Raw genomic sequence first — 12,945 nt, forward strand, 5'->3', positions numbered from 1 at the left:
CTCGTCCTGAACCTGGTCCTGTAGACTTCCGACTGGTTTTGGGTTCCGTACCTGTGTTCTAGAGCCGCTATAGTGCTCTATAGTTGTGCCTGTCGTCTGCTGACAACTGTCCAAGTATTTCCAGTGGTTGTCCTTTCAAGCTCGTTGCCAGATATACTGCTTTCTGCTCCTTTGTCCATCCATTCACCTCTGCCAGTAGCTCAAACTGTGCTCTATATGCTTCCCACGGTGCTTTCCCATCGTATTCCTGTGACTTTCTTCTTACTGAATCACTCCTATTACTGACATTCATATCTGGGATGTGACTTCTAGCGGGACTGAATATGCCTGCATTAGGGCTTAGCTGCAGGGTCTGGATAGGGCTTGTCATTATCTGGGGCTGGTTAAGTCGATGGTTAATGTATCCTCCTTGTGTAAAAGACAATAAATCGTCCTTTAACGTATCTAACTCGCTTTTAAATTTACTAATGTTTTCCATTTGTACTTCTTGCCATTATTGTTGACTTTCCTGTAGTTGCTGTTCTTCCTGTTTCCTTTCTTGTTCTAGTTGACACTGCTGTAATCTCTCTTCTTGTTTCTTTTCTCGTACTTCTTGTTTCTTTTCTTTTTCCTCCAACCAGCAAAATAAACAAGAGAAATTACAGCAGTTCCACCAGAAACTCGTAATAGACCAACTAAGATATATTAAGACTAGCTTTGATAAATGTTCATGAAAAGTGTGCCATACACACTTTTGCCATCATCACATGACAAACAAACACTTGCTGCCACTGCACGTACCTACACTTTTGCCTCCACAGTGAGAAAGAATAGTTTGAGCTCGTTCCTTTACATCAGAAGAAAATATGTCACTTTCTAAAAGATCCGGATATGCACACAGTGTCAAAACCTGCATAAAAATAGTAAATAATTATTAACAGATATATATGCAAAATGCATGAAACTTCCAAATGTATTATGTTTCTGTCCACAATACACAGTTGGAACATTTAAAACACTCTTCATGCAATTCATAGATTTACTTGATTTTTTTAGTTCAGAAAGATCCCATTAAAATAAACAGCAATCAAATAGTTAAAGAATAAAATGAGATAATACATTCAATTTTCAGGAACATGTTTGTTCCTTAACTTCTAGAGAAAGCTGTAATTGTTTGATAAAAATTGCACAAAGGCTAAAACCTTTATAAGAAAAACAATTACACAAACATGCAAAATTCTTTTTAATGGACATGGTGAATACATGTAAAAAAGAAGGCCAGTTCTGTTTAACACCCAGGCAGAACAAATTTTCAACCCCAGGACAAATAGATAGTACTAATTTCAATTTCATAAATTAGACGCTAAATACACAGTGTTTAAATTTCCAGAAATTGGCATGACTAGATATTATTCAGGGATAATAAATTGTGGTTAAAATAACATAAGAACCAGGTAGCTAAAGAAATAGACAATTGGCAATGAAAAAACTGGAGCTTTGGTTAAGTTGTTCCCTCCTAGTCATTAGGGTTAATAAACATTTGCCTGGTAAGATAGAGTTGTAGCTTAGGACATACACTTCTACAGATGTGACCTTTATACTTTAAACTAGTAATTGTGAAAAACTAGAAGAAACACTACCCTACAGGCAACTATTTGTGCTAGTAATTACTAATCATAGTATTCATATCTCATTTCAAAAATTTAGAAAAAGTGAACATTTTATAAAAAATAATTTTTTTACTGGGAAGTACTACTCAGGAAAAGTGTTCAGATTGTGCTCTTTCATCATATGCAGCTCATTGCATCAAAATGATTCAATGTACAGAGCTCAAAATATTCAGAAATTTTACTGATATAAACTGTAATACTTTTTACTGGGAAGTACCACACAAGAAAAGTGTTCGGATTGTGCTCTTTAGTCATATGCAACTCACTGCATCAAAATGATTCAATGTACAGAGCTCAAAATTTTCAGAAATTTTACTGATGTAAACTGTAATATTTATATATATATTAAAAGCGATACCATTTATTTAAAAATAATAGTTTCTCAGGTACTACATTTAAAAATGACATCAATAAAGATATAATCAAACTCACGTACAGTCCTGAACCTTTAATACCCAACTTGTGAAATTTTTTATGGATTTTTGTTTGTTGTGCCATTCAAAAGATGGTGCAGGAATTTTATTTACATACATAGATACTGACATACACAATATGCCCATTACAGTACAAAGATTGACCTAATATAGATATATGCAGTTTGCTATTCACACTTCTAATCACAAATATATATATATATACAGGGTTGTCCAAAATTATCTTTCCAATAATGTTTAATAATTAACCAACTAAGGAAATACAACCATGCTTGTAGTCCAGCTTAAACAGTTTTTATTGACATGGCCGTAGAGTTATATTTGTGTACCATAAGTAGCTCTCGGCATGTCAAATTGATATTCAATTTCAGTCTAATGTTTGCTGCAACATGATCACAGTTACAGTGACAATGGCATCCATTATCCTTGTATTTTAGCTCTGCAACATTTGATACACGATACCCTTAACATACAGTCACTGACTTGGTCTCTGCAAGCCAAACAACTCATTGAACATTTTCTTGCACAGTTGCCATTTTATGGGGTAACACTACTCACTGGAGTGAAAAAAATATATATTACAATAAATACTGTTTGAGTTGGGCTACAAGATGTTTAAAACTGCATGGTTGTATTTCCTTAGTTATCTAATTATTAAATTTTAAAATAGGAAAAACAAGTACTATTTGTACTTCTAACCAAGAATAGATGTATATATCTTGCTATTCATACTTCTAATAGGTGTTTTTATTATCAATCACTGTTTCTGTTAAATCTTTTTGAAAGTAAGTTATTTGAAAGAATATTTAACTTCTGAGTAAACTAAATTATCAAGATACTCAGTAATGTGTTGTGCAGTGAAAACAACCAGCATGACAAACTGTGTTATTAACAGGAATTGATAGTTTAGCAATTTTCCACATTTTTTTGCTTAGACTGTGGTAATTCAAACTATACCTAGAAGAAGTGCTCTATTGGATCCTTACTTCACATACTAAATTCCAAGGCAACCCATTATGAAAAACACAAGATATAAAATCTCTAATTTTGATTGAATTTCTTTCTATTTTTTCTTTCCACCAAAAATTTATTTAATAAAAAACATACTTTGAAGGATTTTCTTCAAATTTGGTACACTGATAGATATTTACAATCTACAATTATATGTCAAATTTGGTCTCAATATAAGCCACATGTGCAAAATTATTCAACAAAAACAGCTCAGCTTTGAACAAAATTGTTGTGTACACCCATGCTAAGTCACATGAGCTATCAGTCTGAAATTTTTACCATAGTTTTACCTAACATTAAAAGTAACTTTTTAGTTTTTTGTTCTTGAGATTAAAGATGGCTGATTTAGAGCAGAAAAACTACGATAGGGTGAAAGTAGACTAGATATTTGTTAGGCCACGCAAACTAGATAAGCAGTTTCTAGCTCAAGCTTTCCAAGGAATCATATGGGTGGATAGTTATTATTCATTGCCAACTTTTAAGCTCATATTTTCTAAAATTATCCTAATTAAAGTGTGCTTTGTGTTACATGATATTAGCTGAAGCAATGAGCATAAATAATGATGCTTGGTATGGCTGTACCGAATGCATGGGAATGATGACAAGAAACTGTTAATCTGAGTTTCCATGGCATTACTATTAAGGAAGTTATTAACACTGTCAACTTATATACATTCTTGAGAGAGGTATAACAATGCATAAATCAAGACACACAGTAATGTGTCATGTGGCCAAACAACCCACATGATAAACTGTGTATTATTAACAAGAGTGATAGTTTAGCAATTATTTTCTTTCTTCGCAACAATCACAACAAAAAGTTATTTGATAAATAAAAAACATAAAACAAAAACATATCTTTGATGGATTTTTTTTCTAATTTGGTAAACTGATAGATGTTTATAACTTACAATTAGGTGTCATATTTGGTCTGATTATAAGCCATATGTACAAAGTTATTCAACAAAAACAGCTCAATTTTGACACAACTTTTTGTGAATGTCATTGCAAAAAGTCACATGAGCTATCAGCCTGAAATTTATACCACAGTTCCATCTAAGATTAAAAGTGGACCGTTTTTAGTTTATTGTTCTTCCAATTAAAGACAGCTGTTTTTAGAGGAAAAACTAACACCATACATTTTAAAGAATTTAATTAGTTCTGTAAAGTATAGGCCTCTTCCAAATAATAGGGTTGCAAACCTAAAGCTAATGTTGGTTACTATCGAGTACCACTTCCTTACTTGCTGTGGTTTATTGGTGTTTATTGACAAAAAGTCAAGATATCTAATCAAAAACACATTAGATGTGAAAAAAGGTGTTGCCAAAAAAGGATTGAGCATGCGACTTAAAGGAATTAAATCAAAATTGATGGCCAAACTGGTAGCTACACTTATAGCATTGATAAGAAGTTTGCAGCAAATATTCATTCATTAGTTAGCTAGGCCATGTTTTTTGTTCAACTTCATGCATGATGGTGGGTAAAAACAAAATATGCAGCCTAGCTAATTAATGAACGAATATTTGCTGTAAAATTCTTATCAATGCTTTAAGTGTTGCTACCAGTTTGGCCACCAATTTTGATTTCATTCCTTTAAGTTGCATGCTCAATCCTTTTTTGGCTGCACCTGTTTTTTCAATACAAACACAAAGCAGCTGATGTAGTAGAACAATAATTTGAAAAACTTTACTACATATTTCAGCTAGCCGGCAAACAAACAGTTTAGCACTCTCACTAAAAACATAAGGAAGTTCATGAATCAACAGTTAAAAAAAAATCTAACACCTTAACGACAAATCAAACAAACAAACAAAATGTTAAAAACATAATTAACATAATATGAGTATAACATTAACATAAAAACACATAATATAAACATAACGTTAACATAAAAACACGTAATATAAACATAATATTAACATAAAAACATAATTCATGTAGATGAATGATAATTAGGCAAACTTTAATACATACAAGTCAAAGAAAGTACTTAAATTTTAATAATTTTTCTGGTAATAAAAGAAATAACTATGCATTTATCATCTCTTAATTATATATATATTCTTATCAGCTTTGAGTTGAAAATATCAATACTTGTGTATGGAAGTAGGTTATGCTACTATAACAATAAATTGACAAATAATGGCTAATGCACACATTGAAAAATATTTTATGTAGGGAACTTTCTGCATGTTTCAAAAGAACATTGCTCTGTCTTCTTTTTCTGTTGAAATATGTAGTATATTCTCTACATAAGATAATTTTCATTATGCTTATAAATTATTGTTTGTCAGTTTACTATTTTGAGTTGAATTTTTATTATACAGCCTTAGTTCAGTTTCTTAATCATGTAAATTCTAAAGTACAGCACTAATCTTATTGTTGAAATATCAAATATGCTGACAGAATAAACAGTAAAAAAAGGGCTTCAACCTTCAACTTTGGACAAGACAATATTAACATTTATTGAGCAACAACAACTGGACAGGTCTCAACAACACTATATGCCAAGCTGCTTGAAGAAATAAAATTTCCAACTTGAACACATTGAAACACTATTTGTCACCTGCAGAATAGATTAACTTTTCATTATAATGTAAGCTGCAACGTTTGACTTTAAAATTGATGTTTCTACTCATGAAATGCTTTATATCAAAAGTTATCAAAACAGCTTACTCACCTGACGCAGGAATGTAATGGGCTTCTGCCCCATAGCCTGGCAGTCTCCAATGTTTGCCTTTATAACTTCAGAAAATGGTTTTTTGATACCCTGAAAAAGGGGTAAAAAGAAGTCTGATATTAATTCACTTTACACTGACTCAAACAGTTTTAAAATCTGCTCTATCCAATGGTATTTAAACTCTGTCTGTAGCTATTTTCAAAGCTGAGTTTCATTACCAGTTTTTCAGATTACATGCTGTCAGGTCATAAAATGGTGTGAAAGAGATGGTGTACTAATAAAACCACAGAAAAATAAAATCCTGAGAAAGAAATCTCAAGGGATGACAGTTTCATAGTAAATATAGACCTATACTTTAAGATGGACAGAAAAATTCTTAAAAATAAATCAATAAATGTATTTTTACAAGCAAGACTCCACGGAGATATGCAGAAATGTAAGTTTGAAATTTGTTTCCATTTTTCTTTGTGAATTACACTAAATACGTGTTACGGAATTTTAATAACAAAATGTTTTTGAGTAACAAACTGTTGAAATATCTATAACTATTATTTTTACTTAAATTTTGAAATGTGATATGTAGATGTGTTTTCTCAACACTTTTATTAATTTAATCTAATTTGCTCATGGTATAGAGAGTTTACACACTTCATATAATATGCCATCATTCCAACACCAACACACTAAAAATGCATATTTTTAATGATTATTAAGAATATGGAATCATTTTTCAATATTAAACTTATAATTAAGAATTTTTTAAAAGAGCACATCTGTACAGAGATTAAGCAAATTACTATAAAACCAGTATATTGTTTATAACAACCACCGATCAAATTAAGCTGGTAAGGATGTTAAGTCAACATCTCTCTCTGTATACAAATATTTATGTATACATGTACAGTTAATAAAAACTTCTTATAAATATTTACTGGCCCATTTGGATCAATATTATACCTTTGCGAAGGGCAAAAGACTTTTTACTCTTCAAGCATTACAGGTGATGACTATCAACATTAAGTTTTTAATTTCCAAATCAGTACTTAATGCACAAACTAATACTAAACAAACAATATGTAATTTAATATTTCATAGAGCACAAGCTAGTAAAGGTCATGAAATGTGATAGAGGATGGTCCTTAATTAATTGAAATTAATATACAAACTTCAATAAATCAATAAATATTTTGATAAGTATCCATACCTTATCTCAAGGCATTCCATTATCTGAATGCTTACATTTATATAATTGGAAATTTTCCAATGAATTACGTAATACAAAAAAAATAATAATAAACTGTACATCCTGCAGCTTCAGATGCATTTCACACTTTACTTTCATTAGAATATTAAATAAAATGTGACAGTACTTTGAGCTCAGCCATTTGACCCATCAAAGTCGCCATTCAGTCACCACAACCAGTTAATTGTAACCCTTCACATCCATATATCTAACAACATTCAAACTAACAACTCACATCAATTCATCTGGGAAGTCATTCAGAATGTTTATCAGCTGATACATCCTGAGTTTTTCACAGAAGTATGCATATTAATACTTACTGGTAAACAAATCTTAGCAAGCTACATGTATATATTCACACACACACACACATATATCATCACATGCATTTCATACTCAGATTCCTATTATGTCAGCAATTTCTTTCAGATTGAGATGAAGGATGAACTAACACCTTTGACACCTTACCTTTTATTGCAATCTTATATTTCGCATTGCACTCAATAGCATAATTTTATTTTTAACGAATAACATTCAGATGAATATCTAACTATCTTATATATATTTCTCAAATTATAAAAGATGAAAGTTTTGACTTTTATTTTAGATATCCTGATACATGAATAGTTGTAAGATTATTCTTTAGCAGTTTTTGAAGAACAATGGTGTTATTTTGAATACCACATGGTTTTATGATAACTAGAAGACTGTCAATGTGCTCCCTACTTTAAAAAAGGAAGGATCCAGGAAATTCTAGGCCTACTAGTCTAATCTGTGTTGTTAGCAAGGTTGTGTAATCAATTCTCAGTCACTTAGAAAAATTAATGAGTCTCTGCATGATTTACAAAAGAGCTTTCTTGTCTTATCACCTTTCTAGATGAAGGCATCACCATTGATGTATACTTTTATATTCAGAATGCCTTTGATAACATGAGTGGAACTAAGAAATTATATGGGGAGGCTCAATTTTAAACACTTGAGATGGATGTGAATATTAATACACATGCTCTTTGTGAACATCCTCATAGCTTGAATTTTTTTCATTCACAAATCTTTACCAATTGTCTTGTTATCAGTCTAATTACCACTAATGAAGGCATTGATTAAAATTAATTGCCCATAGCTCGTAACATTGCAGAAAATTTGCAAAGTCTTTAACTCAAGTTATGGGGATGTTCACAAAGAACATGTGTATCAATTTTCATTTTTTAATCATTTCTAAGTAAACTTATGGTGTTAAAACAGTTTATGTTATGTATTTCTTTGTCCCTGCTACATCAATTATGCATATAAGTTATATGACTGAATGTGTACATTTTTTAAGAGATTGTGACATAATACTTTTGTTTTGTGCTCAACTTGAAAATTATAAGAAGTATCTGACAGCCTTTCCTCAGCATGTAAATTTGCCAAGTTTTAAGGGTCAGTGTTACGTTAAAGCAATCTGCTCTTTAACTTCTTTCAATTTTCTAGCTTTAAACAACAATTGATGGCAAACTATCTTATAGGCTGACTACTCTATTAGAAAGGTAACACATCTTCAACTGATTTTGTGATTGAGATTTACATAATTTAAATTTGTGTCTTCATGTCATACTGCCTGCAAATGTTTTAAGAATATGAAAATATCATCTGGAGTTCTGGATTCCAAACCTCTAACAACCCAAAAGCCTTGATCATGTTCTCCCAAGCAAAAACATTTCAATAATTTTCATTTTATCCCCTGTAGGTGTATAACCCACTGCAACCTAGACTTTTCCTGGTAACTCTACTCTGAACCCTTTCCATTAATTCAACATCCTTTCTCAAATAAGGTGACCACAACTTAGCACAATATTACAAATGAGCTTAGCTAACACATTACAGAATGAAGTGATCACCTTCTTCAACTTGTATTCAATATTTCAACATATGCAACTTAATATCTTGTTTGCATTTCTACTAGCTATTGTATATTGTCTAGAAAGCTTTAAAAAACTTGTTAAAACTTTACCAGATCTTTTTCTTAATCAACTACGCTTACAGCTTTAATTAAGATTAAAAGGCATCTACTAAGTGTTAGCCAACTGACCAAATACTGCAGTCTGCAAAACTTCAGAATCCTTAGTTCAATTTAGTATCATCTGCAAACTTACCACTTTACTGATTATTCCTTTTCTATCCATATCATTAATGAAAATGAGAAACAGCAAATGACCTACCAAAAAATCCTGAGGTATACCAGATGCGATATTAATCCATTGTGGCTTCATCTGATTTATAACAACTTTCTGCCACCCAACTAATTCTCAATCTATTTCAATAAATTATCTCCTCTCCAAATGGATGCAATCTTTCTAAAAAGAAGACTCTTATATGGCACTTTATCAAAGTCTTTCTGAAAGTCCAAGTACATCACATCCACTACATTAGTTTTTTCCAGATTAACAATTTCAAGTAAAGCAAATTTGTAAGATGTGAGACTTCTAAGTCCATGAAACTTGCCTAAATGCTTTTGTGGAATTTCTTTAATTAGAGGCCATAGTAAATTCCAAATCACTGAAGTAACGATTAGTTATTAATTACTTGGACACTGATTACCTCTCACGTTAAAAGTTGGTGTCACACTGGCAAATATTCAATCTTTTGACCCAAGTACCTTATTTTCCTTCACTTATTCAATCTTGAACCTTACTGGTTCTAGCTTATTCCTGACTTTATTCATGGGTTATATGATACTTTGGAGGGAGAATCATATTTAGAATCTACACTTCATCTTCCCTAGTAAAAAATGATGAGAAAAAAACATTTAGATCTTGAAATCATCAACCAGAACTCTCCCATCTTCATCTTATAAAGGCCCAACTCTAGTTTAATATTATGTTTCCCTTTAACATATTCAAAAAAGGATTTACTGTGTTAAAAATTTTTCCCACCTGTTCCCACATGTCCTTTCTGCTTTCCTAAAATTTTTTTTAGGGGATCCATATATCTTTATTCATTTTTCTAAACTATTTATATATAGTGCTCAGGTCTTACTGAAATTTACTGGAACACCATTCTGGCAGTTATTTTGGTAACCATATTGCCATATTGTTAGTGGTGCTCCAATATGTTTTTGGAAGCTATTTGACAATAAATAAAAATATTTTTTAAATAAACTATGTTCAAACCAAACAACACATAAAAGCATTAAAACATTATGATTCAGTTCCAAAAAGGATTAATGATTTTGTAGATCTAACTCTACTGTAATTCTCTTCCTCTATATTAAATCCCCACAAAAGTCTTGCCCTAACTGGGATATTCTTTGGTAAATGCAATAAAAACAAAAAAAGCAAAGTTCTGCTTAAATATTCCTGTATATATCAGCAGTTTTGTGAGTACAATGTGAAAGGGTGCAGAGTGAATTCAGGCCAGCTTGACTTAAAAATATGTCTAGGGTCCAGTAAAATCATAAAGTAGAGCAAAGTAGTGTTTTAGTCAAAACAGCCCAGCCCTATCACTTTGCTTGCATTCCACAGGAAATATTAAAATAATAAAACTATACAGTTATATACAATTACTCCAAATATAAAAATAATAATTAACAAATTATATGTAATATGCAGTTAAATGATCACCTTAAAAACATTTTCAAGCACATAAAATGCAATGAGACATTAGTTATTTTTGTTGATTTATTGTGTGTGCAACACAGTGTTATGTAGTAATTCATAACTTGCATAACTGTATTTTTTAGTGTTAAATACACTGTAAGTTTATATTAAATGTGTATTATGTTTGTAACACCACACCTTAATTTCCCAGTGGAAGCTGTGAAAGGCACTGGCACATATCAAACCCACAAGTCTTATCATGGGGAAAATGCTTACAAAGCAATATTTCTGAATCATTCAGTCATACTAGCCTTTTAACCATGTGATATTTTATAAATGTAAACATAAATAATAACAAAAATCAATGTATTATTTCAGGATTACAATTTGTAATTATCAGTCATTTTATAAAATGTAACAAAAAAAGAACATGACATACATTTTCTTCTACATTGTACTTTATATCTGTGATTGATGTATAGGTAGGATGTGATTGAAATATAGCCTTTCTTAAACTTATGAAAAGCAGTGTGTTTACAGTAATTCAATCGATCCTGAAAAAAAGGCCCAGACCATAAAAGTTTTATGACCTTCCAGAAATGTCCATAGAATGTAACTGTATGTTTATCAACTGGCAACATTTTCACTCCTGTTATTTGCATGATAAAGTTTCCTAATGAACAAGTTCATAAATCCTAAATATTAAAAATTAACATATTACAATGCTTAATTTATTAAGTTAGGTTAATTTGAAAAATATTATTTTATTAATTTGTATTTTGGTAGTTTATATTAAGAATAATTAACTGACACGTAATCTGTGATGTATGTTAATTAATAATAATTCTATAAATAATTATTAAATGTTACTAAAAAGTGGATTTGGAACAGTGCATATAAATTAACTACAATTAGTATTTCCCTACTGTATTTAGAAAGTCTTATCTTTTGCTATCAATGGAGTGTGATTTAGTGATAGACTGTGTTCACTGATTATCATGAGTAATTTCAAATGGTGAGTCTTGTGTGAGGCTACTCTGAAGAATCTGGTGGCAAGTAAAAGCTCAACTCAACAGTTTGTATAGTGCAGAACATCTCTACTCTTATAAGTTACATGTCAATGAGAAACTGGTTGTTTCTAAAATATGGAGTGCAGCTAATGTTCTTACACCATAGCTTCAAGTTCCATTACTTTAGTAATGAACAAGAGGATACGAGTTAAAAATCCTAATGAGAAAATGAACAATGCTGTGTGTGTGTACCTTTAATAACTGATAAGCTTAATGTGATATGCTGATTAAAAAAAGTGTCTTATGTTAAAAAACAAAGAACATATTAAGTGTCTTTCAAAAAGTTAGTGCTGCTAACTATTTAGCAAATGACTGATTAAAGCAAACTCAGTTGGATTAAATCATTGATTAGAAAACCATAATATTTACTTGCATTATTTCAATCCACTTGTAAAACTGGACAAATTGTGGTATTTGCTAATCAATTAATTAAAAGCCCCATTAATCTATTATATGTGATTAATAGATTAGTACAGTGTTCTCTAAAACATGGTACTTAGAACGTAGAAGCAATTAAAACAAATGTGGTGGTGGGCTGCTAACCAGTTGCCATCCTTCAAGTCTCAAGTAAGCAAAAGTTGCAACAGGTGCTGCCAGACAGTTGGCTCTTCCTTAGACAACCGAATGTAGTATGTTCTATATATAAAATAATTTTCATTATGCTTATAAAGCTTAGTTTGTCAATTCAGTATTAATAATTATAACTTTTCACTGTTTAACTCTTTCTCTTAAGTCTAACAGTAACAATGAATACCAAATAATAATTAATACAGATTTCTATGCTCACCTTTTCTAATTCTTTCTCAATTTCTGTGGCTCTAATTACCAACGGCCCTCGAACTGCATACTCCATTTTAATTATATTTGGATTCATGTTGTCCAAATTTAATGTTTTAGGAGTCATTGCAGAAATGTGTACTAATCTCCGTGCCTTCAAAGGTCCGACACCAAATGAAAATCCACAACATCCACGAATTGAAGAGGATATCTTCGGCAAAGGTGTCCTTAACACACAACCCATCCTCACGAGGGCGCTATTTTGTAGTGGCTCTTCAGATCACGTTAACCTTACCTTAACCTTAGAAATCTAACGCTTAGATATTCAACACTTCACTTTTATTTTAACGCTTTCAAATGTGCTTAAACTATTGTACAAAATAAATTCTCTAAACAATAAAATACAAAAACGACTGAAGCAAACGATTAAAGCGTTACCAATAGTTAAATAACATACACCCTTCCATTCACAATTGGCAATGATGGCACATATTGGCGCAGGA

At 31.2% G+C, this 12,945-nt stretch overlaps 1 protein-coding gene across 1 annotated transcript in view; it reads right to left on the reverse strand.

The window, feature by feature from the left end:
• LOC106470690 (alanine aminotransferase 1-like) overlaps positions 1 to 12,945 on the reverse strand; it is a 49,702-nt gene extending 36,757 nt beyond the window's left edge. The window contains exons 1-3 of the mRNA XM_013931255.2: positions 12,453 to 12,945; positions 5,775 to 5,864; positions 781 to 889 (exon numbers count right to left, since the gene is read on the reverse strand). Coding sequence (XP_013786709.1) covers positions 781 to 889; positions 5,775 to 5,864; positions 12,453 to 12,686 — 433 coding nt within the window. The 5' untranslated portion in view covers positions 12,687 to 12,945. The remainder of the gene's footprint in view (positions 1 to 780; positions 890 to 5,774; positions 5,865 to 12,452) is intronic.

Source organism: Limulus polyphemus, unplaced genomic scaffold, assembly GCF_000517525.1.
Source record: "Limulus polyphemus unplaced genomic scaffold, Limulus_polyphemus-2.1.2 Scaffold106, whole genome shotgun sequence".
Lineage (NCBI taxonomy): Eukaryota > Metazoa > Arthropoda > Merostomata > Xiphosura > Limulidae > Limulus > Limulus polyphemus.